This window comes from Suillus subalutaceus (genome assembly GCF_016647625.1).
Source record: "Suillus subalutaceus strain FC151 chromosome Unknown DFJ58scaffold_23, whole genome shotgun sequence".
In the NCBI taxonomy this organism is placed as follows: domain Eukaryota; kingdom Fungi; phylum Basidiomycota; class Agaricomycetes; order Boletales; family Suillaceae; genus Suillus; species Suillus subalutaceus.
The window spans coordinates 323,190-350,961 of NW_024540272.1; the positions used below are offsets into that span (position 1 = coordinate 323,190).

Below are 27,772 nucleotides of genomic sequence, written 5' to 3' on the forward strand. Positions count from 1 at the left end.
GGATACAAGCTCTTGGGGATACGAAACGCTGACAGGTCACATTAGTACTAAGTTTCGTGACCCGCGCTTTAGCCTTTGCCTGTGTGTTAGATCTGAAAACAGATCAATATTAATTTTGTTCAATCAAGAAACTCAAATAGTCACATGACCGAGCAAGGTCAAAACTCACGAAGCCTGGCCCTCAACAAAGTTCATTTTTTATGTTGTGAATGAGGAGATTCTACGGTAGTACGTTCTACCACGACTTAAGCCTAACTGTCGCATTTGACCAGGTTTCACGAATTATCCTCGCGTCTAACCACCGTCGGCCGCGCTCGGCGTGATCTCTAAACTACAACTATATTAATATTATTTATCAAGATCATAACTTCTGACTTACCCCAATACAAATGCCCCGACAGCTGCGTGCCCGCACATCCCGACCAAATTATGCTTCGCTTGCAGCTATAGGCGATGAAGAAGACTTGAAAACCAGTCTACCCAAACCATCCTTTGACGAGGACGCGGATAGCGGGAGTGACTTCGCACCGGACAAGCTCCCCGAAGATGCCCCCGAGGATTTACAGAATGGCTCTGAAGATCTTCTTGAAGTAGACGAGGAAGAAGCGGAAGAAGCGCCGAAACGAGGCAAGAATCAGACTCCTACTACTCCTGCAGGGTCCAAGCCTATATCGCATCTACCCTCGATAACGGGAGCAAGGCCGTCCCATAAGCCCCCACCAAAGTCTCAGTCTGCACAGGCATCTACTTCTAAGATGTCTGCTCCGAGAGCCGCGAAGATGTATGCACTACCAAATCCTAGCGTCCACCATCGACACAGAGCCATGCCGGTTTTTCTTCGCAAGGAAAAAGTCGAGCGACTTGATGCTCCTCCTACGCTCTTCAACCCACCAAACATTGTGTCAACCAATAGTATGACATCGGAACAATTTCTAACTGATCGCATCAGCAAGGCTTGGGGTTACAATGTCGGCCCTGGCCCTGTATGGAATATCATGGAAGATCGGTCGTGCTTCAAGGAGGCTTTGGGAGGGGAAGAGAATATAATAAACGAGTCGTTCAGGCGACCCAGAGTCCATCAAGGTGTTGAGGTGAAATCTGGATGGGCGAGACTAAACGAGTGGTGAGCGCTTCTATGTTCGTGCTCATTCGGATCACTTAATGTTGATATCTTCTCAGTGATGCCGCGAGGTATTTACCCACTGACACTGTGTTAACAGATGATGGTCAGCTGCGGCCCCCTGCTCCTATACATTGCTTCCTTGGACCGCATAGTCGTCAGACTCGCGTTGAGATGGCCATGTTCGACAGTCATGCTACATGTATGCTCTTCACCACTTTCGCGGACGTTGGTCACGATTACAATTCCCTTATTTACAGCAGAATATACGCCTGGAAGCAAATCTTTCGTGTTCAATGTCGGATCTCCTGCGTGGGGCGCAGATTGGTGCCCGACTTATCCAGATGACCGACCCAGTAAGACAGAGCGCTCCCTCGTCAGTAGGCACCGCTCAAGATAATATACAGGTCGGGGTCATAATCATTACCTTGCGATCGCCCCTTTCTCTTCACAATCGCATTCACCAATGATCGGTGCGAAAGTCCGGCGCCCTGTTCCTGCTTGCGTACAAATATGGGGTTTGCAGTCCAATCGAGGGAATGCCTCGCAAGCAGACCTCTCACTGGCAGGCGAGATAAAGTGCGAAATGGTCCTGTGCTTGGAGTCAGGGCCTGCATTCGAAATCAAGTGGTGCCCTCTTCCCTCGCATGATCAGGTTTGTTTACGACCTATCCACGCCTTCACACTTTGCTGACGGTGAGAGCACAGTGGGATGAAATTCATGTGGGAAAACACCCGCGAAAGCTGGGACTACTAGCAGGCACATTTGAAGACGGCTCGTTGTCCGTATATGTCGTTCCAGACCCAGAGGATGTAAGGAATAAAGATGATGACCTAATACGTCCGACATTTGGTGGGTCGTTAGCCCTGCTTTATGGACATACGACCGAGACTGGTTCACAAAACAGTGCATTTACCCGAACCACTTCTCCGGATCGAGCTAGAGGAAACTTCATGCTGGTCTCTTGACTGGGCTAATAGCGAAATCATTGCTGTTGGTTGCACGAATGGTCTATACATTGTCCTTCAGTCGAAATGTCCCTCATCACCGTCATCCTGTAGGTTTCGTCGCTGTATATGACATTGGTCATGCAGTCAGAACAGGTCAGGGCCCAAGTGAGTTCTGGCTGCCTTCACTTACTCCATCGTGACAAAAAATTCCAAGACATGCTCCCAACCCATTACATTTCAATACATCAGTGCGCGGTGCGAGCCCTTGCATGGATTCGTATCCCGCCGACGAATGGCTCTGGCGTACCATCGATTTCCGAGGACCCGACGTTTCTGGCTACCGGCGGATACGACGGCTTGGAATGTCTGACTGACATCCGAGAACCACATGGAAATATTGTAAACAGGACACGGGGTCAGTGCATCTGACAAGCAATTATATTTCTCTGATACACGTTCCCTAAAGATGTGATCAATAGCACGACATACTCCGCATTCGCAGGCGGACCGATCATGATCGATCATGACAACACTGTCAAAGGGTATTCAGTATCTCCCAGTACGCTAGGCAGAGGGCATGTACTTCTGGAGCCCGATGGACCGGTGTGGGTACGTGTCATAACAGTTACTGACACTGCGCCGCTGAATAAACTTGCAGAGCGTCAGTGCATCGGACTATCACGCTCAGCTAGCGGTCGGTTCAGCAGATGGCTCTTGCGTAACGACCAACACATTGAAATCAACAAGGAGAGGAGGATCGGTCGTACGTATCCTTTGACGATCATAAGCATTCTTCTCTCAAAGTCTTGAAGCCATTTTTCTTCCACAAGATCTTTCAGCTGGACTACAGCCGAAAAACAGGAGAGTTTCGTATGTTGGACCATTTCCTTCCGCAAGTGAGCGACATTCTAGATATACCCCCGTTGTTACTGACACTACGCCAGGAAACTCAAGAAAGGTCCGCAAATTCGAAAAGGAAACAAGCCAAAAAGGATGAATCTGAGACGAGTATCAGTACTGGTGTATGGCCACCCGAAGTAGGGGTTCATCGCGTTACTTGGAACACGGGCAACGGTCTGGGCGGAGCGCCGCTGCTTGCATCTACCACGGGTTCAGGACTGTGTAGGGTGGATTGGTTACTGGGACGTTGGATCCGGAACAAGGTGCCATATGTGAATGTGCCAAATATGAGGAAAGAGGTCGACGACATGATGGACGAGGATAGTGGGGATGATTGACGTATTCAAAAACGTTTTATGATTTCAATGGATGGAAGGTGGGAATTAGAAACTCAATTGTGAGTAAATATTGGGTATTGAGTGCATGACACCGCCTCTTACTTTCCTGGTGCTGTAAACGAATGCGAGATGGCAGGTTGACACAGGATACAGGCAGATGATTCATCTTTATGGTCAAAAAGTTTGATACATCTTTAATCTACTCTGGAATATATCCGTTCTGTATGGTTATCGACCAGCCAGCTTACCGAACTTCTCAGAATGGCACATACAGCTCTCGGACGGTCCATCCCTGGTGAACACAATGCTTTGGTGTCAGCGATTTTGCAATCTCTCCAGGAACTGTATCGCCACAGTAGTCGTTCCGAGATCAAGGGTTACATCAATTAGCATTCACAATCACTGTGCAGAAAATCTACTTATTCATCAGGTACCTTGATATACTCGCAAGGAGGTGCGTCCAAATTATCTGGCAGGAAGTAAACGTGAAAGCAATTCTAGGGAGTATAGTAGTGACGGGAGGAGAGTATGTAAACGTAGTGAATGAAATCTTTGTCCAGCCTTCAACTGTTTTACGAGAGTGAGCTCATTAGCAGAACGAAACGAAGTGCAAGAAGGCAAACATGTATCGTATGGATTCTTCAGGACGCGCATAGATCTTCAGTCAATTAACATAAGTAAATGCCCGTTGACTGACGGATATACAGGCAATGCAACCTACTACTATTCCCGACACTTGTGCCATGATGTACCGTGTGCGATACGACTCAAGTCCAGCAGCAGGGCATTTTTGGCTATCACCAGCGCGTTGCCTGGGACATACATCGCGCCCGAGTATAAAGCGAGCGGGATCCAGAGGAGAAGCCGTCCTTCGGGACCTACAACCCATCCCTTCCTCGTTCGGGCCTAATGGGCCTGGGGTTTCAGCATCTTGGAGAAAGGAGGAGGCGGAATGAAGGGCATGAGTTGGGTTGGATGAAAAACATATTGTAGGTGCTTCAAATGATTGGTGCCGGATTAGAAATTCTAGATCCCATACCCGGATGGTCTTGTCGGATGACCCAGACACAATGCGTTTGCCATCAGGTGAGATTGCGACAGACAGAACGTCTCCGGTGTGTCCTCGAAAAGGGGCACACGCTGCCTTGCCAGTCTTCATGTCCCATACCCGGACGGTCTGGTCATCCGAGCCAGACACGATACGATTACCATCTGAGGAGATTGCAACAGTCCTAACGTAGGCAGTGTGGCCTCGGAGAGGGGCACCAAATGCCTCGCCAGTTTCGATATCCCACGCTCGAATCGTCTGGTCGTCTGAACCAGAGACCACATGTTTGCCATCCGGTGAGATTGTGACAGACCGAACCCAGTCCGTGTGCCCTTGAAAAGGGCCACCCAATGCCTCACCGGTCTCCATATCCCACACCTGAATTGTCCTGTCGGCCAAACCAGACACTATGCGGTTTCCATTTGATGAAATCGTGACAGACAGGACGTAGAGTGAGTGCCCACTGAGAGAGTATGCTTTGCCAGTCTCAATATGCCACACCCGGATTGTCTCGTCGTCTGAACCAGACACGATGCAGTTTCTGTCCGATGAGATTGCGACAGACCGAACAGATCGAGTATGACCTTGGAGACTAACACCCGATGCCTCCCCAGTGTCCGCATTCCACATGCGGATGCTCTTGTCCTCTGAACCAGACACAATGCCCTTCCCGTCCAGCGAGATTGCGACTGACAGAACAGATCCAGTGTGCCCTTGCAGAGGGGAGACTAATGCCTTGCCAGTCTCTATATCCCACACACGAACTGTCTTGTCATCTGAACCGGACACGATGCGATGTCCATCTGGCGAGATTGCAACAGAGTTGACAGGGGCAGTGTGGCTTTCGAGGGCGGCAACCGATGCCTTGCCCATAATGGTGTCGGCATCCCACACCCGAATCGTCTTGTCCTCTGAACCAGAGACTATGCGACTTCCATCTGGCGAGATTGCGACAGAAAAAACCTGGGCAGTGTGACCTTGGAGATGGGATCCTACTGCCTCGCCAGTCTTCGCATCCCACACTCGGATCGTCTGGTCATATGAACCAGACACGATGCGACTTCCATCCAACAAGATTGCGACTGACAGAACATAGCTAGTGTGACCTTGGAAGGGGGCACCAAATGCCTCGCCAGTCTCCATATCCTACACTCGAACCGTGTTGTCGTCTGAACCAGAGACTATGTGTTTGCCATCCGGTGAGATTGTGACAGACCGAACCCCGTCCGTGTGTCCTTGGAGAGGGGCGCGCAATGCCTTGCCGGTCTCTATATCCCACACCCGGATAGTGGTGTCTTTCGAACCAGACACGATGCGTTTTCCATCCGGTGAGATTGTGACAGACAGAACTCCGTCTGTGTGTCCTTGGAATGGGGCACCAAACACCTCACCAGTCTCCATGTCCCACACCCGAATTGTCTTGTCGGACGAACCAGACACGATGCGTTTCGTATCCGGCGAGATTGCGACAGACCGAACACAGTCAGTGTGGCCTTGGAGAGGGGATCCTAATGCCTGGCCAGTCTTCGCATCCCACACCCGGACTGTTTTGTCACGTGAACCTGAAACAATGCGATGTCCATCCGGCGAGAATGCGACAGAGCTGACCCATCCAGTGTGGCCTCGAAGAGGGGCGCACAACGCCTCGCCAGTATCCATATCCCACACCTGGATCGTTCCGTCATCTAAACCACATGCAATGCGTTTTCCGTCTGGCGACAGTGCAACCGAGTTAACCACGACATTTGCGTGGATTATCTTTTCCATTTGAGGCCAATTTTCGACATGGCCGGCAACAATGCGAGGGGTGCAAGGAAACTTTGCGGCGAACTTGCGAAACATTATCGACTGCGTTGGAGCGAACGGCAGAGAGGACAGGTATAAATGGGGAGTGCTGCATAAAATGGTGGCTGCGAAAGTTCGGACGAAACGCAGGGTATCCCTGGTGGCGTCACTAACATGCGTGAACTCGGTATGACCCTACGACCACCCAACTACTCGTAAGAATTCGTTGGGTAAAGAATGAGCTTGAACTACGCACCGAAAACCATTTTGCGATAGATGAGAGGGTCACTACGGAGCCACCAATGCTTCTCATCAGAGCCACTGCTTCCAACCACCAAAGAAGGCGCTCTCCATCAAAGAAAGCTTCAACTTCCTTAGCGAGCGATGATTCGAAGGACAAGGGCGCTACATGAGTCCCCCAGAAGCGGCATGAGTATGATAGCTTCGCCGAAATGGACTTCTTCACTCGTTCTGCGAAATCGGGAACGGCAGAATTGGGCAAGTAAGAACTCTCCAAGGAGCAGATGTTGAAGCGAAGTCCGCCCTCCATGATCCGAAGCGTTGCGAACGCAAGATCTCTCTGTACCGCTGATGCATCAACGAAGAAGTCAAGGCTCCGCGATTTGTCTGTAAGGAAGTCGTAGAAGGATGTGTGGAGGGGACGTATGGGAGTATGGGAATCCGAGGTGCCGGTCAAAAGCGACCCCAGTGGCCCAATGACCTGGTCCATTTCGTAATCGCAAGTCCCTTCGGGAAAGTGCAGTCGCATAGCGGCCAATGCAGGCATGGAAAGCGGTTCCAACGATACAAGAATTTGCCCTATCACAGATCGAAACATGATAATCACTTCCTCGCGCTCGTCCTCTGGCATAATGTCTTCCAAAACGCGTTTATAGATAGCATCCAACAGACGTGTTCCTTTCTCAGACCTTCCAGTAATGACAGCATTGTAACGGCCCATGTGACCTACGCGCACTTTGTTCGTACCCTTGATGTACTCACAGGTGAGACGAGCCCATTCAAACAGACCATCAGATTTCAGGGCGAGCGCCTCGAAGTGCGCATGGTTGAAGATGTGACCCAGGTCTTCCAGCTTGTGGGAGACATAAAGCTGAATGTCGAGTTTTGTGGATGCAGACAAGACTTCGTCATCCAGGGAAATATGGCGAACATGCGGCACGGCGTGCAGATTGTTATGAATGTCTTCGAGTGGACGGGAAGTAAGAAAAATGTGGAAGTTGGCTGGGAGTTCGACTAGTGGTGAGGTAGAAGTGTTCGGTTTGCCAGCGAGGAGACGAAGAATCTGTTCCCGGGAACTAGCTTCACCGCTCTCGTCCAACGCCTCGATCACAATCAGGACGGGTGCGGCGATGGCTTTTGAGGCGATGCTTGTCGGTCCGACGATCAGTTCCTGCCATTGTTTTGTGATATCTGCATTGCGCTTGAGTCCGTCATGATCGCGAACTGCTTGCGCCAAGGCTCGTCGCATGATAGGGTTGCAGTCCGCCAACTCCCTTGCGATGGTCGTGAATATTTTGTCCTGACGGCGATCCGCTTGTTGAGCATGATCGAAGCAGAAGCATGAGCCAAGACCACCGTGTTGCATATACCAATTGGCTATTGTATGGGCAACAGCCGATTTACCCTTGCCTGCTGTGCCAGACAACCATAAGACACGTGGAGCGCCCTCCTCAGTGCTGCTGATCCAATTCTGAATATTTTTCAGAAGGTCTTGCCGAGTGTTGGGTAAACAACATTTAGACGTATTCAATCCGGCACCTGTTGCGCATTCCATGCCGGAGAGGTCCAGGCTCTCAGCTATGCCAGGGGTCGTGGAATGTCAGACAAGGCTCAAAGATACTTGAAAACCAACTCTTACCCATATGGTGGACGATCACGACGGTGTCACGAGCCGCTCGGTCTCGGAATTGCTGCATGAGACTGTCGAGAGCATTGCTGTAGCGCTGGATCGTTGGGTCTGTTTCGTCGAAGACGTGCTTGCCAAGTCTTTTCCCTATATGAACAGGCAACATTGAGTCTCGGGGGACGAAGTAGTGGGATCAACTCACAGGGACTCTTCGTCTCAGAGTAATGGCTGATAAAATCAGCGCACTCCAGAGTCTGCTGCGCTATCTTCCCGTATATTGCTACCATAGATTGAAGTTTGGACAACTCCTTCTCTTCCGTGATGAAGGCATAGACTTCAGAGATCTTTGAGAGCAAACTGGACACAGCACCATCACGTTCCGCCTGATCGATGATCATCTGTTACGGAAACTTCATCAACCTGCGACAGCGATGATTAAGAAAGAAGCCAACCTTGGACGCGTAAGTGAAGATACTCAACGCCGCCTTCGCATAGGGATGGACCTGCGTATGAATGTTAGTCATGTACAGAAGAGAGATAGATTATTGTACATTTGCGATCTCGTTGGCAACGGAGTTGAACACCCTCAAGGGTTTAAGCAACATGATGAATGGGTCGATTGTATCAGAGACAGATGGTGGGTTGTTGATCGCTGAAGAAGTATGTTGGACTATTGTTGGGACCTGGCCAATGCCTGCGAGACCTTTGGTAGCATTGGCGATTCTTTCGTTCACAGACTTGGGGTCGAGATGTTCAGTCTGATTACAAATGTTAGCATACAATCGAAAGAGACAGATAGGAATAGTGCGAACTACGTTGGTTGGACTTGCTTCTACAATCCCTGAATTGGGTGACTGTTCAAGATTCGGCTCGGGAGTTGGAGCGGTGAGATCCTGCAGAAGTGATGAGTAGCATTCAAGGCATACGGGGTACGCTCAGAGTTAAGATTGCACATACCTTGGTTGACTGAATGGATTGGATGTCCTGTGGGCCGGAACTTGCAGGCGTGGGTTCAGGGTTGGGGGACTGTCGAGCGCTTCGAGCGAAGCGCTTGGTCATCTTGCCAAAGAGCTTGCGAACTGACCCTGGGGGTGGTCCACTAGACGCATTGCTTGAAGACGAGAGAGAGGACGGCTGTGATGATTAGAAACAATGCGTAGTTGGAAAGACGAAAGTCCATACATCGTGACTGGCTGCCCTCCTGCCTCTCTCCTGCAGCAGATGAGCGTCTGAACGACTTGGCTTCAACCACAGCCAGCGGGTTTTCCGAGGAGGATTGCTTTGATCCATCGAGAAAATGGGAAGGATGGCTGAGTGTACGTGTTAAGAGGTTTCTTGGTGCAAATGGAACGAGGAGTGTGGTGGTTGGCAAAAAAATATAGACGTGCGCCTGCTGCATGTCTGCAATGGTGAAGGACAAGCGCCCATTATTGATTGGCCAGACTAAAACTAGAACGATATCGAAGGCCCTAGGTAGGTTAATCGGGCAAAAGGCCATCATGAAACGGTGCGAATATCGGGGCAGCGGTGCTTAGCATTTATTGACCTGCATGAACGCTTGTCGGGTCATGAATGCATGATAGGTCGCTCACCCATACAGTGCATGTTGTCATATCGCGTAGGAAAGCAGTCAAGTCTTTCATCGATCAAATGAGTGATATTTTTAGCTCGAACTTTGAATTCCAACTACACTCTAATCACCCTCCCGGCCTTTCTATCACCCATGGACCACACTCACTCTATTCAATTAATGTTCTCACAGCCCAACGTTAACTCAACCCAACCGCCCCCGCCTTAAGCACCTCACTGCTCGCTGCAGCCGCAGATACCCTCACTGCATTCTACTGGCACAACCTACCGCATCTCCATGCTCCCTGCACCTACCTCCACCCAGTTGTATCCTTCCAGGGACACCCAACTCGACCTTTCACTTTTCGTGACCTCTGGTGCCTACCCACTGCCTGACGCCCCAGACCGTCACTTCTCGGACCCTGTAACACCCTGTTGCACATCCCTACATCCTGACAACACACCATTTCAACACACCGAATTGTGCTCCCTCCCGGTACACATACTCGCTGCACCTTGTCTTCACCATTCCCTTAGTGCCTCACATGCATAAACACGGCCTCCTTCAGACTTCTGTACCTTCCTGGGTGCCCGGCTGCACTACCCCTTGCGCTCTTGCGAACTCCCGCCAGTTAGCATCATAGTGCATATATCATGTCTCGGTCGGTGCAGTAAACCGTGAGTCAAGCGCTATTTGTCAAGATCACACCTTCTAATCCCCAACCAAAATGCCCCGATAGCTATGTGCTTGCACATCCCGACCAAATTATGCTTTGCTTTGCAGCTATAGGCGATGAAGAAGACCTGAAAGCTAATCTACCCAAATCATCCCTTGATGAGGACGAGGATAGCGGGAGTGACTTCGCACTGGACAAGCTTTCCGAAGATGGCCCCGAGGATTTGCAGAATGACCCTGAAGATCTTGAAGTTGACAAGGAGGAAGCAGAAGAAGCACCAAAACGAATCAAGATTCAGACTCTCACTACTACTGCAGGGTCCGGGCCTACATCGCATCTACCCTCGAGAACGGGTGCAAGGCCGTCCCATAAGCCCCTACCAAAATATCAGCTCTACTTCTAAAATATCTACTCCGAGAGCTGCGAAGATGTATGCACTACCAAATACTAGCGTCCATCATCGACACCGAGCCATGCTGGTTTTTCTTCGCAAGGAAAAGGTCGAGCGACTTGATGCTCCTCCTACGCTCTTCAACCCACCAAACATCGTGTCAACCAATAGTATGACATCAGAACAATTTCTAACCGATCGCATCAGCAAGGTTTGGGGTTACAATGTCGGCCCTGGTCCTGTATGGAATATCATGGAAGACCGGTCATGCTTCAAGGATCCTTTGGAAGGGGAAGAGAACATAATAAATGAGTCGTTTCAGGCGTCCCGGAGTCCATCAAGGTGTCGAGGTGAAATCTAGGTGGACGAGACTGAACAAGTGGCAAGCGATCCTATGCCCGTGCTAGTTCAAATCATTCAATGTTGAAACCTTCTCAGTGATAGTGATACTGCGAGGTATTCACCCACTGACGCTGTGTTAACAGATGATAGTCAGCTGCAGCCCCCTGCTCCTGCGCATTACTTCCTTGGACCGCATGGTCGCCAGACTCGCGTTGAGATGGCCATGTTCGATAGTCATGTTACATGTATACTCTTCACACTTTTGCGGACGTTGGTCACGATTACAACTTTCTTGTTTATAGTAGAATATGTGCCTGGAAGCAAATCTTTCATGTTCAACGTCGGATCTCCTGCGTGGGGCGCAGATTGGTGCCCGACATATCCAGATGACCGACCCCGTAAGACACAGCATTCCCTCGTCGGGACTCTCTTCCAGCGTTCCGCAAAGCTGCCACTAAACCTCGTCAGATGCGAGTTTAACAGCAAGTATATGCACACATCCTCCTCATTTTCCGTCTGTCTGACAGTTGGTAGGCTTGCGCACGACTCCCAGGAGCCTCCCTGAAACTTGAAAAATGCTAGATTCAGCCAGAACACGTCACATTTGTTCTAAACAGGAGCTAGGATTCCTCCAACCACGCATTACAACTTTCCACTATTTGACGCGAAGTGCTAATGTAGTTAAGCATACATAAGATGACGAAAAAGCGAGATCAAACAACTTACAGCCCTGCAGTTCCTCGCTGCCATCAGAAGATATTCTGTGCGTCTACAAAATCCACCACATAATAGCCATGTCTTGAGTTTGTTGTCCGAAGCCAAGGGCAATCGAGCGAAGGTGTGCTGAGTCTCTGACTATGTGCACGCAGGCGCCAGTGATGTAGCAGGCACTAATACGCGCCTCTCGAGGATAATGGACACCCATGCAACACTTCAGCTGTCTGGGACCAGAACAGTGTGGGAGATGGTGCAGTTCAGCGTCAGAGAACGGAGGTAGCGACAGGGCGCGTGAGCCAAAGAAAAAAAGAGCGCAAAAAGTGGTTGAGCCAAGTGTGACAGAAACACAGGGTGTTAGGAGTGATGGGAGCTAGTGCTTGTTGGAATGACGAGCAGGTCTTTGGAGCATTAGGAGGGTGGCAGAGGCGACAGAAAGGAGTGTAAATGTAGACCGTAATCAATTGTGAGAGGGTCGAAGAGCCTGTGGCAGGAGGTCGCTGCTAAAGCTTAAGTTGGGCCTTGGCTACCGTCAAATACAGCGGGAGCTCGTTGGAGAACTCCACTTGACTTGGTACATGTGGGTGTAAACATTCAGAGGGTGCAGAAGAACTCCGTTGGTCAGACTCAGAAGTGCTGAAATATTGGGCGCAGACAGCGCATGCGGTGCTGGAAGAGTTAAGTTGTAGAAAAAGACTTTCTGAAAGAAACATACCTCAGCTGCCGGCGAGCTTGCCATCCTAAGTTCCAGCCAACGTACAGTGTCTTTAAAATCGCCACCGTGTCACAGTTGTCTTTGAAGCGCTGAAGCTTCATAGGCATCGAAGGACTTGATTAAATGATCGATACATCGATGCGGCCGGGCGTCGGTGTACTAGATCGGTGTTTGAAACTTTGAACGTCCAAGTATAGCCCAGCATGAATCTAATAATAGACAGACTACCTCTCTCCAGCTGTACAACCATCACGGCATCCTCATCAACTGCAAGGTCTCCTAAGCAGCCGTATACCTATCCGCAGGAGCTCATTTCACTTTCTCTTCCATCCAGAAGTGCTGTTTTCTGTTCAGTGGTGAAACAAGGGCGCAAGAATATTGGGGATGAGTGCCCCAATGAACGGCCGGGTTGGCACCTGCTCCATGTAACAGATTTCCTCGCAGTGCCGTTGTGCAGCAGAAAAGCATATTATGTAAGTAGTCTTTCACATTTTTTCCCAGTTGAAGGGCACGGAGGCTGATGATGCACTCACAGTGATAAGTACAGTTCGCATTATTAGTATTGGGACAAGGACGAGTCGCTCCCGTTGCGGTTTTCCTTCTGAATTGTCACCGTCTATATGTGATATAGATCTGTAACAGCATTCCCTCGTATCAATCGAATATGCCATCCACCCAGCTATCCCGCTGAGCACCCGGTATATTATCAAACCAACTTGATCACGACGCGTTGCTACCCCCGCTAACCTTCACAAACCAAAATCCTTCTGAAGCAAGCACTCCTAAGCAGCATGACGGAGAGCCTGTTTATTTCAAAGATATGTGCAAAGGTGATTGGTCTCATCTCGCGGCTCCATACCCTGTCCTAAATTTTATGGCGTTACAGGAACGAACTTTTAAGCAGTAGTCAACGCACAAAACCATCCTCTCCCACACCAGATTCCACACGTGGCCTCTCCTTCGCCTCCCCACCTCCGATCACCCCTACCCATCCTTCCGCCCTTCCTCCTGGTGGACGCGCATCACAAACGAAGTATTCCATTATATACTTAGGAGAGGCTAATTGTGGACGAGTAGCTGCTTACGTCTGAGCTGCCTGTGATTAGTCTTCGTCGACAGTTGGATGGCGTCACGATCCGTGCTGGTGGGCATGGCTTCGATGGGTAAAGTCAATTGCGGTAAGCCATCTATTTAGATCAGGGGGCATTGGAGTCTGACGAGAGGATGAGGCTGCATGAGGCAGAATGACCGTTGGCCAGTGGTGGTTCAACTTCACATTGAGTTCTGACTGGCACAGTTTATCCTGCAGGAAGTAAGTTGGGAAGTAATTCTAGAGAGTATTGTAGCGACGGGAGGGGAGTATGTAAATACAGTGAATAAAATTTTCGTGCAGCCCTAAACTGTAGCAGAACGGGAAGTGCAAAGAGGTATATAAACAGGTATTGTATGAAATCCGTGGAATGCGCGTAGATCTTCGGTCAATTAACATAACTACATGAAAGTCCGACTGACAGATACAAACGCAATGCAACCTACTACTGTTCCCGACACTTGTGCCATGATGTGCCATGTGCGACATTACTCAAGTCCAACTGCAAGGCATTGTTGGGTATCACCAGCGTGTTGCCTGGGGCATACACCACCGGGTGGAAATTGAGCGGGATCCAGAGGAGAAGTCGTGCTTTGGGACCTACAACCCAACCCTCCTCATTGGGGCCGGAAGGAGCTGGGGTTTGAGAATCTTGGATAGAGGAGGCGGAATGAAGGGCATGAGTCAGGTCGGGTGAAAAACATATTGTAGGTGCTTCGAATGATTGGTGCCGGATTAGAAATTCTAGATCCCACACCCGGATGGTCTTATCCGATGACCCAGACACGATGCGTTTGCCATCAGGTGAGATTGCGACAGACAGAACGCGTCCGGTGTGCCCTCGAAAAGGGGCACCCACTGCCTCGCCAGTCTTCATATCCCACACCCGGACGGTCTGGTCATCCGAGCCAGACACGATGCGATTACCGTCTGACGAGATTGCGACAGTGTAAACCCAGCTAGTGTGGCCTGTGAGAGGGGCACCCAATGGCTCGCCAGTCCCCATATCCCACAGTCGAATCGTCTTGTCGTATGAACCAGAGACCACATGTTTGCCATCCGGTGAGATTGTGACAGACCGAACCCAGTCTGTGTGCCCTTTGAAAGGGCCGCCCAATGCCTCACTGGTCTCCATATCCCACACCTGAATTGTTGAGTCGGCTGAACCAGACACTATGCGGTTTCCATTTGATGAAATTGCGACAGACAGGACGTAGTGTGAGTGCCCCCTGAGAGGATATGCTTTGCCAGTGTCAATATGCGACACCCGGATTGTCCTGTCGGTTGAACCAGACACGATGCAGTTTCTGTCCGGCGAGATTGCGACAGACTGAACAGATCCAGTGTGACCTTGGAGACTAACACCCGATGCCTCTCCAGTTTCCGCATTCCACATGCGGACACTCTTGGCCTCCGTTGAACCAGACACAACTGCCTTCCCATCCTGCGAGATTGCGACTGACAGAACAGATCCAGTGTGCCCTTGCAGAGGGGAGACTAATGCCTTGCCAGTCTCTATATCCCACACCCGAACCGTCTTGTCATCTGAACCGGACACGATGCGATGTCCATCTGGCGAGATTGCAACAGAGTTGACAGGGGCAGTGTGGCTTTCGAGGGCGGCAACCGTTGCCTTGCCCATAATGGTATCGGCATCCCACACCCGAATCGTCTTGTCCGATGAACCAGAGACTATGCGACTTCCATCTGGCGAGATTGCGACAGAGAAAACCTGCTTAGTGTGGCCTTGGAGAGGGGATCCTACTGCCTCGCCAGTCTTCGCATCCCACATTCGGATCGTCTGGTCATGTGAACCAGATATGATGCGACTTCCATCCGACAACATTGCGACTGACAGAACAGAGCTAGTGTGACCTTGGAAGGGGGCACCAAATGCCTCGCCAGTCTCCATTTCCCAAACTCGAATCGTCTTGTCGTATGAACCAGAGACTATGCATTTGCCATCCGGTGAGATTGTGACAGACTGAACGCAGTCCGTGTGTCCTTGGAGAGGGGCGCCCAATGCACCGCCGGTCTCTATATCCCACACCCGGATAGTGGTGTCTGCCGAACCAGACACGATGCGTTTTCCATCCGGTGAGATTGTGACAGACCGAACTTGGTCCGTATGCCCTTGGAGTAGGGCACCAAATGCTTCGCCAGTCTCTATGTTCCACACCCGAATTGTCTTGTCTTGTGAACCAGACACGATGCGTTTCATATCCGGCGAGATTGCGACAGACCGAACACAGTCAGTGTGACCTTGGAGAGGGGATCCTAATGCCTGGCCAGTCTTCGCATCCCACACCCGGACTGTTTTGTCACGTGAACCTGAAACAATGCGATGTCCATCCGGCGAGAATGCGACAGAGGTGACCCATCCAGTGTGGCCTCGAAGAGGGGCGCACAACGCCTCGCCAGTATCTATATCCCACACTTGGATTGTTCCGTCATCTAAACCACATGCAATGTGTTTTCCGTCTGGCGACAGTGCAACCGACCAAACCCAGCTATTCGCTTGAAGTATCTTTTCCATCTGAGGCCAATTTTCAACATGGCCAGCAACAATGCGAGGGATGCAGGGAAACTTCGCGGCGAACTTCCGAAATATTATCGACTGCGTTGGAGCGAACGGCAGAGCGGACAAGTATAAATGGGGAGTGCTGCATAAAATGGTGGTTGCGAAAGTTCGGACGAAACGCAAGGTATCCCTGGTGGCGTCACTAACATGCGTGAACTCGGTATGACCCTACGACCACCCAACTACTCGTAAGAATTCGTTGGGTAAAGAATGAGCTTGAGCTACGCACCGAAAGCCAATTTGCAATAGATGAGAGGGTCACTACCGATCCACCGAGACTTTTCATCAGAGCCACTGCTTCCAACCACCAAAGAAGGCGCTCTCCATCGAAGAAAGCTTCAACTTCCTTAGCGAGCGATGATTCAAAGGACAAGGCCGCCACATGAGTCCCCCAGAAGCGGCATGAGTATGATAGCTCCGCCGAAATGGACTTCCTCACTCGTTCTGCGAAATCGGGAACGGCAGAATTGGGTACATAAGAACTCTCCAAGGAGCATATGTTGAAGCGAAGTCCGCCCTCCATGACTCGAAGCGTTGCGAACGCAAGATCGCTCTGTACCGATGGCGTATCAACGAAGAAGTCAACGCTCCGCGATTTGTCTGTGAGAAAGTCGTAGAATGATGCGTGAAGGGGACGTATGGGAGTATCAGAATTAGAGGTACCAGAGACAAGCGAGCCAAGATGCCCCATGAGCAACTTCACGTCGTAGCGGTCATCATCGCATGGGAAATACTGTCGCATTGCATTCAACGCAGTGATGGGAAGTGGTTCCGACGATGCCAGAATCTGACCCATCACAGACCGAAAGATAGGGATAGCTTCCTCGTGCACGTGCCTTGGCATGATATCTGCCAAGATGCGTTGGTACATCTCATCCAACAGATGTACACCTTTGGCGGATGTTTCACAAATGTCATGGAAACGGCGCATCGGACCGCGGCTCACGATGTTCGTGCTCTTGATGTATTCTGAGGCGAGACGAGCCCATTCAAACAGGCCATCAGATTTCAGAGCGAGCGCCTTGAAGTGCGCATCGTTGAAGACGTGACGTAAGTCTTCCAGCTTATGGGAGATATAATGCTGAATATCGAGTTCTGTGTCCACAGACGAGACATCATCCAGGGAAACATGGCGAACATGTGGCGCGGCGTGCAGAGTGTTGTGAATGTCGTCGAGTGGACGGGAAGTGAGGAGAATGCGGAAATTGGCTGGGAGTTCAGCTAGTTGTGAGGTGGAAGTGTTCAATTTGCAAGTGAGGAGACGAAGAATCTGTTCCCGGGAATTAGCATCGCCGCTCTCGTCCAACGCCTCGATGACAATCAAGACGGGTGTAGCGATGGCTTTTGAGGCTATGCTTGTCGGTCCAACGATCAGTTCCTGCCATTGTTTTGTGATATCTGCAGTGCGCTTGAGTCCGTTGTGATCACGAACTGCTTGCGCCAAGGCTCGCCGCATGATAGGGTTGCAGTCCGCTAATTCGCTTGCGATGGTCGTGAATATTTTGTCCTGACGGCGATCCGCTTGTCGAGTACGATCGAAGCAGAAGCATGAGCCAAGACCACCATTTTCGATATACCAGTTGGCTATTGTATGTGCAACAGCCGATTTACCCTTGCCTGCTGTGCCAGACAACCATAAGACCCGTGGAGCGCCCTCCTCGGTGCTGCTGATCCAATTCTGAATATCCTTCAGAAGGTCTTGCCGAGTGTTGGGCAAACAACATTTGGACGTATTCAATCCGGCACCCATTGCGCACTCCACGCCGAAGAGGTCCAGACTCTCAGCTATGCCAGGGATCGTGGAATGTCAGATAAGGCTCAAAGAGACATGAAAGCGTCTCTTACCTATATGGTGGACGATCACAACGGTGTCACGAGCCGCTCGGTCTCGGAATTGCTGCATGAGACTGTCGAGGACATTGTTGTAGCTCTGAATCGTTGCGTCCGTTTCGTCGAAGATGTGCTTGCCAAGTCTTATCCCTATATAAACAGTCAACATTGAGTCTCAGGGGACGACGTAGTGTGATCGACTCACAAGCGCTCTTCGTCTCAGAGTAATGGCTGATAAAATCAGCGCACTCCAGTGTCTGCTGCGCTATCTTCCCATATATCGCTAGCATGGATTGGATTTTGGGCAACTCCTCCTCTTCCGTGATGAAGGTATAGACTTCAGAGATCTTTGAGAGCAGACTAGAAACAGCGACATCACGGTCTGCCTGATCGAGAATCATCTGATACCGAAACTTGGTCAACCTGCGATGGCAATGATTAAGAAAGAAGCCTACCTTGGACGCGCAAGTGAAGATACTCAATGCCACCTTCGCGTAGGGATGGACCTGCGTATGAATGTTAGTTACGTACAGAAGAGAGATAGATTATTGTACATTTGCGATTTCGTTGGCAACGGAGTTGAACACCTTCAAGGGTTTAAGAAACGCAGAGAATGCATCGATTGTATCAGAAACAGATGGTGGGTTGTTGATCGCTGAAGAAGCATCTTGGACTATTGTTGGGACCTGGCCGATGCCTGCGAGACCTTTGGTAGCATTGGCGATTCTTTCGTTCACAGACTTGGGGTCGAGATGTTCAGCCTGATTACAAATGTTAGCATACAATCGAAAGAGACAGATAAGAATAGTGGCAAACTACGTTGGTTGGACTTGCTTCTACAATCACTGAATTGGGTGACTGTTCAAGATTCAGGTCGGGAGTTGGAGCGGTGAGATCCTGCAGAAGTGATGAGTAGTATTCATGGCATACGGGGCACACTCAGCATTGAGATTGCACATACCTTGGTTGACTGAACGGGTTGGATGTCCTGTAGGCTGGAACTTGCAGGCGTGGGTTCAGGGTTGGGGGACTGTCGAGCGCTTCGAGCGAAGCGCTTGGTCACCTTGCCAAAAAACTTGCGAACTGAGCCCGGGGGTGGTCCACTAGAGCCATTCCTTGGAGGTGATGGAGAGGACGGCTGTGAAGATTAGAAACAATGCGTAGTTGGAAAGACGAAAGTCCATACATCGCGACTGGCTGCCCTCCTGCCTCTCTCTTCTACCAAATGAGTGTCTGAACGACGTGGCTTCAACCACCCCCGGCGCGCCTTCCGAGGATTGTTTTGATCCATCGAGAAAATGGGAAGGATGGCTCAGTGTAGGTGTTAAGAGGTTTCTTGATGCAAATGGAACGAGGCAGAAAATATAGATGTGCGCCTGCTGCATGTCTGCAATGCGAATTATTTACATAAGGCGTTTGGAAGCGCCCATCATCGATTGGCTGGACCAATATTGAATATTGATGGAATGACGTTATCGAAAGCTGAGCTAGGTTGATCGGGCAAAAGGCCATCTGCAGGCGAGTCTTTCATCGATCATCGACTTATTTTGACGAACCCTCCTTCCGGTTTTCCTTCTGAATTGTCATCCACCTTGCTATCCTGTCAAGCTAACTCGATCACGACGCGTTGCTACCCCACTAACCTTTACAAATCAAAATCCTTCTACAGCAGGCACCCCTAAGCATCATTATGGAGAGCCTGTTGATATGTGCTACGGTGTTTGGTCTCATCTCGCGGCTCTATACCCTGTCCTAACTTATAGTAAGTATTACAGGAACGAACCTCTAAGCAGTAGTCGAGGCCCAAAACCGTCCCTCTCCAACACTAAATTCCATACGCGGCCCTCCTCTTCGCCTCACATCTTCCGATCACCATCGCCTACTCATCCTTTCACCCTTCCTCCTCCTCAATGCGCATCATATGACATGCTCGGGAGAGTCTGATTGCGGACAGGCAGCTGCTTACGCTGAGCTGCCTGTGGTTAGTAATTCGTTGAGCATTGTTCGGGTAGTTTGATGGCCGCCATGGCGTCATGGTCCAAGCTGGTGGGAACGGCTTAGAGGAGTGAAGAAGTCAATCGCGGCGAGCCATCTGTTTAGATCAGGAGGGATGGAGTCTGACGAGGAAGGGATGATGCTGGATGAGGCACAGTCACCATTGTCGAGTGGTGGCTCAAGTTCACGTCGAGCTCTGACTTACACGGTTTATCCTGCAGGAAGTAAACTGGGAAGCAATTCTAGAGAGTAGTAGCCACGGGAGGAGAGTATGTAGATGTAGTGAATGGAATCTTCGTGCAGCCCTGAATTGTTTTGCGAGAGCCAGCCCATTAAGTAGCAAAACGGAACGAATGAAGCGCAAGAAGGCAAAAATGTATTGTATGAAATTTGTAGGAAGTGTAGATCTTCAGTCGATTAACATAAGTACATGCCAAAAGGACAACTGACAGATACAAAGGTATTGCAACCCACTACTGTTCCCGACACCTGTGCCATGTGTGACACAACTCAAGTCCAGCTGCAAGGCATTATTGGGTACCACCAGCGTGTTGCCTGGGGTATACATCGTGCCCGAGTATCAAGCGAGCGGGATCCAGAGGAGAAGCCGTCCTTCGGGACCTACAATCCATCCCTCCTCGTTCGGGCCGGAAGAGGCTGGGGTTTTGGAATCTGGGAGAAAGGAGGAGGCGGAATGAAGGGCATGAGTAGGCCGGATGAGAAACATACCACAGGTGCTTCAAACGATTGGTGGCGGATTAGAAATTCTAGATCCCACACCCAGATGGTCTTGTCGTATGACCCAGACACGATGCGTGCTTCGCCAGTCCCCATATCCCACACCCGAATCGTCCTGTCATATAAACCGGACACTATGCGGTTTCCGTCCGCTCGACCACCGGGGGTCGTTGAACTTTCTTTGACGATGATCGTGAAACTCGGAGCCGTTGTGGCCATGACGCCTGTCTTCTTAGTGCCCAGTCTCTTTATCGGCTTGCTAGGTGGATGGGTCGGTCGCATCTACATGAAAGCTCAAGTATCAGTCAAGCGAGAGATGAGCAGCGCGAAAGCACCGGTGCTTGGTCACTTCGGGGCTTCTATGATATGCGAGCTCATTCACTAAAACAGCATCGACTAATGTGAGTGTCTTCGCTCACGGTCGATCGTGCACAGCGCCGTCGAGAGTGAGAACACGGAGAGATGCTGTCTATTTGCAGAGACGATGCTGATATAGTATTCCCTGAGTTATTACCGTAAACACGATATATTATCGTAGAGCCGACCGAAGTGGAGTCCATGTATCGAATATAATGACAATTTGCAGGATATAAAACTATGTAGTATAGTTCGAGGGCAAGCCATCTATGGGAACACGTATGAGCGCGTCAAGCACGAATAGCAAATGTACTCACCACTGCGTCTTCATGAAGTTTTGGTCCTTGATGCGTTGTTGATTCTCCTTTCGGAGTCGTTTTCTTCTCCGCCTTGCCTCCAGGACCGTCCTCTTCATATGCTTTCGGCTTCAGAAGCTCCCACAGCCACGAAGGATACTCCTCATCGGGGAGAGCTATCACCGGAGGTTGTCCTTTGAGATAGTTCAGCCCCTCCAGGATTGTACCTGGTGGACATGACGAGAGTGTTTTTTCTGGTATAATTGTTAGCGTGAAGTATCGTGATTTCTAACTCTATATTCACCTTCAGTGAACGAGGTGTCTTTTGTACTTATTTTCTGTGTCTGTTCTGTATTCGAGCTCTTTGCGGCATAGCTGCGCGCAAGACACGGAGAGAAGGCTTGCCGGATGGACGAACGAGAAATTGTAATAAGAAAGGACATGGCAAGACCGTGACATATTGTCACGGTCCGATGTAAACGTTACTACATCCATTTTGTACTTAGACGTATGCGTATAGCTCAACGTACAGTCAGAGAACTAAGTCCTGGGCAAATGCGAAGCTTCGCTTGGCGTTTATAGTGGAGCGGGATCGAAGAGCCTTGATAAGCTGTGACGAGAACTACCCTTGGCGAAGTGCCGCTCTCGCTTGATCAGCTCGTCGTATGTTCTTGGCGATTATCGCTTCATCAATACCTTCTGTCTCGGGAACATTTTCTGCGCTTGTTATCGCACCGAGTGCAAAGCTCAAGGCGATCTGACTTTGTCCGGTGCGGATAGCCATCTCTGACGCATTCCCAAGTGCCACGACAAGCTGCTTTCGAACACCCTTGAGCTCCTCGGTATATCTTCCGCGTGTATACCTGTCAAACGAGACCAAGGCGGCTGCAAGCTCTGCAGAGGACACGAAGTGCATCCGAGCGTAATACGGGTTTGATTGAGTAACCTTCCGTCCAGACTCTGTGCGAGACTCCACGCGCCGGAAGGCGATTAGCAGGAATTTCCGCATGATTTCGGGATGTGTAATCATTTGTACTTGATCCAAGGAAGTTGCGGTTGAGAGACCATTCGGTGCCTTCTTCAGAGCTTGGATTGAGTCGAGGATGCCCCGTTGAGACAGCACGGCCAACAATCGCGCGAGTGCTGTAGGGCCCATGACCACTTCCTCTGCGATCTGCAATGGAGAATCTACCTGGGGAGCTGCATGTGAGTCGCCAAGTTGCAGTGCGAACATATCCTGTGTTCGCTCCGCATACATCAGATGGTCTTCTTCGTTTTCCGAATCTGCTTGTTTTATTTTCTGCGATGCAGCGTAGGCCACACGAAGGAGAGACTCCAACTCTGCGTTGGTAATGCCACATGAGTCTGCTGCATGAGTCAATGTAGTAATCAACCGCAAGACTGTTATCCGTTTAATGCCTGAACAAAACAGATACAAACTCAGCAGTGAAGCATCTTCTGACCCCAGCTACCATACCTCGTAGTTCGAATGCAAGTTGAAACGTCCTTTTCCCAAGGAGAGTTTTTGCTCCATAATTTTTGACGTTGTTGAACAGCCTATGAACAAAAGGGTCAAAAACAAAAGTGCAATCAACAGTATAAACTGACGACTCGACATGGCGGCAATCCTCTTCTTCAACGCTCATCCACACTTCAATTAGCTTCTCGCTCCATTCTTGTCTTGCGGTCAACATCTTTAGGGCTTGAGACAAAGCTTTCCACTCCTGGGTTCTCGATGAGCCATCCAACGGCGAAGACACGCCGGGTACTATGTAAGGAGGCCATTGGAATAGAAGTGCAAGGATTTCGCATGCGACCGCATCACTTTGCCGCTCAGGGTACCATGCTGGTCGAGGCGTGATCGCACAATCAAACAACAAGTCGACAATTTCCGGCCTCTTCTTAAGAATTTCAAGGCGAAACTTCGTAGGGAGCATGGGATAGGTACAAACAAGACCTTGAGCAGCCCAGAGAGCATCGTCATGGGCCAGTCCTGAGTATCGCAGAGCACATTTAGCCACCTCTGCTTCGGAAGCCTTGAAACAGATGAGGAGGGAATGAAGTTAATTCCATGAAAACGTCTGCAGTCAAAGACCCACATTTTGCCCTCTTAAAACAATTATTCCACCCTGCCATTTTGTCTCCGGAGCATAGAACTGTTCGACAAAAATTCGGGGCCCTTGGAGCACAAAGACACAGAGCTTCGCGATAATATCCGCCACCATATCCGCAGGAATCCTGTCCCCAATCAGACCAGCCAAAGAGCGAATGGTGCTAGCAGCAAGTCTGCGGTGTGCGCAGAGCCAGCTATCTATGTTCTATATTATATCATTCAGATTTCGTCCCAACGACATCGCATGTGCACTCACCTTGAAGCAGAGATCTACAATGTTGTGATTCATCATCTCCTCAGCAATCGATTTTTCTTTCGACATCCGTCCCTACGTGCAAGAGGTCCACCAGTACTGCGAGTCCGCAATAACTGGCCAGAGCATGTCCATTCTTCATGCCGAGCCGAAACGTGCCATATCTCGACGTAATCAATATCATGACTTCGACTAGGTTGTACTTTAAGCAGGTCTTGATCAGGAAGTTGAACCCGATGGGTGCTCGTTGTGCTTCAATTCTGGTCCTTGACAATGTGGTCCTGTCCCATAGGAGGCCCTAAAATAACCAGCAGTTGGAATTACATTCAAATTATTATGACACAGACACCACACACAGTCCATGTACAAAGGAAATCCGGGTCCACCTGGGGGTCTTTGAGCCTGGCAAGGTCTCTAGCCATATAGCCATCCAGGATATCGCGGTTGACAGTATCAAAAGTCCGTTGGATTTCGATTTCGAGCGATTGTTCCCATTGTGCATAGGACTCTGCCATAATAGAAGGGTCATAGGGACCCTTGAACTGATTTACTGACATTTTTTGGTCGGTGCAGTAACCGTGAGTCGGGCGCTATCTGATAGAACCGTTCAGAACCGTCGAAGCTAGAAGTTGTTGATGTTGCTTTGAAATAATCAGTGCTAATGACTCGGTACTGCGTGTGTCGGAGACATCGGAAGTTTCGGAACGCCAATCTGGGAGAACTTAGAACAGCAGCACTGCAGTAGTAGTACAAGTGCGCTTATACGTGGCTTGCTGCATCACACCTGTGAACAACATATGTGTAGACGCTCAAGAGGACTCCCTAGTCAAAGGATTATGAAACGAGGACAGTGCTACCAGCTAGGCTGTATAGCTCCTTCAAATCCGATACTGCATAAGTACTTGAATCTTCTCAATCTACATCGTTATCAGGTCAAGAACACGAATATGTAGATGAATATACATTAAATACAAAAACAAGACGTGCAAGTGGACAGCATGATGCGATTAATCTATCATAAGATGTCACCATCATCGCAGATTAGTGTAATTATAAACAAGTTCGATTGCTCCGTTCTACTTGTTTCAGAAAAGCCCTGAACCTGGGAAAAGCTGCGACTCTTCGCCGTGGTCGTCGTCTTCATCAAGGCTCTCGTCGTCCACTGACGTGCGACGAGGCTCGGGGGAGAGATCGTACCCATGGACTTGAGCTGCAGGTCCATCAAACCCTATAGGTTCGTGCTCGAAAGGATCAATGTCTGCATCTGGGATGGTTGGCTGTATCGGCTGAACAGGTTGGACAGGTTGAATAGGGCGCGGAACAGGTTTCGGAGAGGGAGGAGTATATTGTTGAGGTACGCGCGGTGGGTTGGATCGCGGAGGAGAGATGGCTGTTGGACACTTTGCCCGAGTCGGAGATGCCTGTTCAGGCCGACCTGATAACGACGAGCGCGGCTGAGCCTGCGGTTGCGGTGGAGCCGCAGCCTGAGGTTGTGATCGAGCTGCGGTCCGAGGTTGTATCTCGTATTCGAGCTGAGTGTGGTTCTAAGTAGTGTCCCAAAGTCGATCCAAAATACACTCACAGCAACAAATACTTCCTCCCTGTGTCTCTCGCCCACATCCTTGTCGATGCAATAGCACAGATACAGCGTATCAGCACTAGTATGGCAATGATTAGCACGGGAACGTTGTACTGTTGATCAAAACGTACACATCCTTGACTAGTCCTACGCAAAACAAGCCCACGAGTGCGGTGACACCACCAGCAAGCAACGAGGCCCCCAACGCATAATCAGGTGCGCTCAATGTGTGTGCGACAAAAAGATACGTCATAAGTGCGAAGGGGAATGTCAGCGTTAATGGTGCATAGGTAAGTATCCGTAATGGTGCTGAATGACATGTCAGCTACGGTTGTGCGGGCCACAAAGACGATACGCACGTTCAGTCTTGAATTTCTTGCGGTACCGACCTGCGCTAGCAGTCTCAACGGAGGCAGTGAGAGCCTGGGCTCTCCTTGCGCTCACAAAGAAGGGGTCTCCAGTCAACCCAGCATATACGAGCGCATACTTGCTCAAGGATGTTGTGACGCTCTCTAGATATGAGACTGCCATGCCCGAACCAAATATTATAGGCCGACACCATGGACGCAGTGCAAGCGGTAGATAGAGCGGAAGCCAGCGCAGGGCCAGGGTGAGGAGCCCTAGCAATCGGATACCCGTGAGGATGAGCGCGCTGAGGACAATCGATCCGAGAGATGGATATGCAGCCCGCATGAGAGCAGCATGGATGATGTGAGTATCGCTTGGCAGTGGGATTGGAACGTCAGGGCTGAAATCATGAGTAAATGAGATAAGAAGTAAGGAAAAAAATAACGCTTACTCAGCAAAGTACCAAGCGCCAATAACACCCGCACAAGTCGTACGCAACATCCCCTTTGCAATGCCCCAGCTCCAAAGCCACACGCCGACCGCACCAAATATCGCCCAGTTCGCCCATCCTTGGACATGCCCTTCTAATGTCCCATTGGGTTCAAGGACATAACCAATCAAAAGGAGTCGAAAGATCAGAGTAATGAATGGTATAGATGCAACCAGCATGGCGAGAAGCATCACGGGAGAGAGAGCGAGAAGGAAAGGATTTTCAATGAGAAGCCGTGTGGTAAGGTCAAGGATAGAGGAAGTTGAATGGATTTCTCGGGGTAAATTCACTAGGCGTCTGGCAGTGATGATGGAGAGAACGAGGGGTACAAGTGAGAATAGTCGAAGACTGGACACCGTAATGAGCTTCCACAGTTAAAACAACCAGAAAGGGTGCTCACCCAACTGTCTCACCCCAAGTCGGTTCTTGGTCTCCATCCCACATGAAACTACCAACGAATGCCCAAATAGCAGAGATAAAAAGTGTGGCTGGTATGAATACTGATGTTGCGATCATAACTGGACGAACAAATATGCGCAGGAGGAAAACGTGAGCATATGCCACAAGAGCGCTCAGAAATGTCAATATGGTAAGCAGAGGTACTGTATGCAGCAACGTTGTGTATGGGAGCGAAACTGTCCGTCCGTCCTTGCGAGTCTTGCCAGAGAAGAATAGTAGTAGAATGGAAAAGAAGACGCATACAGAAACACCTGTACACCAAAATATGGTCCAGCCCGAGTCATTAAACTTTCGTCGACTTCGAGTGATATGCCGCGGATCTGGCAAGGAAAATACGTCGATGGGGCGTGTGGTGCCGTCCCTCGGCAGCAGTGACTCAGTCAGAGATAAGGAGACTGGCTCACGAGCGCGTGAAGGTGGAGGCTGGGGAGGCTGGGGTCTAGCAGAGCGATTAGGCATGAGTCTCGGTGACTCGGTTATAGGGCCGGGTGAACCAAGAGATGAGGATGAAAGGGACGGTGAAGGCGAGCGAATTCTTCGAGGAGGAGACGCTTGGTGGGCAAGCCAGCCCTTTGGATAGTCCTGGGACTCAGCTTGGCCGTAGTCAGATGCTATCAAAGGAATTGACTGAGAAGCATGATGAGATGGCCCTGGAAGGTCATCCACTTCGTCGAGGCGTAGATATGGGTCTTCGTCATCTATATCATGTGCTTGACTCCTAAAATTTCCGCGACTTGACAGTCTGCTTGCACGCAGATGAGGGTCGTCAACGTCGTCAACGACTGTATCATGATCATCACCTGCACGAGACCCTTCGTCGGTTGTGAATGAAAAGAATAAGGGTTGCGAAGAGGACAGACTCGATGCTGGATTATGCTGCTGGGTCAAAAATTGTGAGGCGTACTGAGCGAAAGACTTTGCCATCGCCAGACCACGTCTCCTTCTTAGTCGTAATATGCAGAGTTGGTGAGCGAGTCTCCCCGGGAGCTGTGTGGCAGCTCTTGGCCTGCGTTAAAAACCTGGCCCAAGGTGACTTGCGTATCCGTAGGAAACTTTTCCTATATTCGGTGATTACCGCCAGAGCTTTGCATAATTTGGTCAATTTTGGTGCTATTCTCCTCGTCATCTTCTGCTAGATCTGCAGACTGCTTCTCAATCGTATGTCGCAGGGGTAGTCAATGACTCTTGGCCCCGAGCCACTGCCAGTGCACCTCCGTGTCTGTGCA

At 50.1% G+C, this 27,772-nt stretch overlaps 5 protein-coding genes across 5 annotated transcripts; 2 read left to right on the forward strand and 3 right to left on the reverse strand.

Annotated features, from left to right (window-relative positions):
* Window positions 1–389: 389 nt before the first annotated feature.
* Window positions 390–3,612, forward strand: DFJ58DRAFT_868860 (uncharacterized protein; the record flags this gene model as incomplete). The annotated part of the gene is made up of 11 exons (XM_041394248.1): window positions 390–1,123; window positions 1,180–1,322; window positions 1,381–1,476; window positions 1,528–1,779; window positions 1,824–1,933; window positions 1,986–2,182; window positions 2,230–2,486; window positions 2,538–2,680; window positions 2,730–2,834; window positions 2,884–2,967; window positions 3,016–3,612. The coding sequence occupies 11 exons, from the start codon at window positions 390–392 to the stop codon at window positions 3,307–3,309; spliced, it is 2,415 nt and encodes an 804-aa protein (XP_041246853.1). The 3' UTR covers window positions 3,310–3,612.
* A 5,980-nt stretch (window positions 3,613–9,592) lies between these two features.
* Window positions 9,593–11,985, forward strand: DFJ58DRAFT_912370 (uncharacterized protein; the record flags this gene model as incomplete). Its single annotated transcript, XM_041395265.1, has 10 exons — window positions 9,593–10,074; window positions 10,116–10,209; window positions 10,251–10,256; window positions 10,363–10,573; window positions 10,707–10,988; window positions 11,085–11,233; window positions 11,291–11,518; window positions 11,717–11,751; window positions 11,781–11,826; window positions 11,858–11,985. Exons 1-10 carry the CDS (start codon window positions 9,877–9,879, stop codon window positions 11,983–11,985), a joined length of 1,377 nt encoding a protein of 458 aa, XP_041246854.1. The 5' UTR covers window positions 9,593–9,876.
* Window positions 11,986–21,298: 9,313 nt separating this feature from the next.
* DFJ58DRAFT_725042 (mitochondrial ribosomal protein L37-domain-containing protein) lies at window positions 21,299–21,747 on the reverse strand (the record flags this gene model as incomplete). Its single annotated transcript, XM_041385170.1, has 2 exons — window positions 21,299–21,558; window positions 21,609–21,747. 2 exons carry the CDS (start codon window positions 21,745–21,747, stop codon window positions 21,299–21,301), a joined length of 399 nt encoding a protein of 132 aa, XP_041246855.1.
* On the reverse strand, window positions 21,747–24,419 carry DFJ58DRAFT_774148 (uncharacterized protein). Its single transcript, XM_041389365.1, has 7 exons — window positions 24,027–24,419; window positions 23,738–23,968; window positions 23,674–23,712; window positions 23,404–23,622; window positions 22,913–23,340; window positions 22,782–22,861; window positions 21,747–22,723 (listed from the first exon to the last, which is right to left on the reverse strand). Exons 1-7 carry the CDS (start codon window positions 24,225–24,227, stop codon window positions 21,927–21,929), a joined length of 1,995 nt encoding a protein of 664 aa, XP_041246856.1. The 5' UTR covers window positions 24,228–24,419; the 3' UTR covers window positions 21,747–21,926.
* Window positions 24,420–24,478: 59 nt separating this feature from the next.
* Window positions 24,479–27,538, reverse strand: DFJ58DRAFT_774150 (plasma-membrane choline transporter-domain-containing protein). Its single transcript, XM_041389366.1, has 6 exons — window positions 26,488–27,538; window positions 26,049–26,435; window positions 25,609–25,997; window positions 25,381–25,558; window positions 25,253–25,328; window positions 24,479–25,202 (listed from the first exon to the last, which is right to left on the reverse strand). Exons 1-6 carry the CDS (start codon window positions 27,468–27,470, stop codon window positions 24,756–24,758), a joined length of 2,460 nt encoding a protein of 819 aa, XP_041246857.1. The 5' UTR covers window positions 27,471–27,538; the 3' UTR covers window positions 24,479–24,755.
* Window positions 27,539–27,772: the final 234 nt, after the last annotated feature.

Coding starts and splice junctions, on each gene's coding strand:
- DFJ58DRAFT_774148 (XM_041389365.1), bottom strand. CDS start 24,227: ATGTCAGTAAATCAGTTCAAGGGTCCCTATGACCCTTCTATTATGGCA. Junction 23,969..24,026: donor ATTTCCTTTGTACATGGACT/GTGTGTGGTGTC, acceptor TGGTTATTTTAG/GGCCTCCTATGGGACAGGAC. Junction 22,724..22,781: donor ACTTGCATTCGAACTACGAG/GTATGGTAGCTG, acceptor TGTTTTGTTCAG/GCATTAAACGGATAACAGTC.
- DFJ58DRAFT_774150 (XM_041389366.1), bottom strand. CDS start 27,470: ATGGCAAAGTCTTTCGCTCAGTACGCCTCACAATTTTTGACCCAGCAG. Junction 25,559..25,608: donor CAAGAAATTCAAGACTGAAC/GTGCGTATCGTC, acceptor CATGTCATTCAG/CACCATTACGGATACTTACC. Junction 25,329..25,380: donor GTAGGACTAGTCAAGGATGT/GTACGTTTTGAT, acceptor TTGCCATACTAG/TGCTGATACGCTGTATCTGT.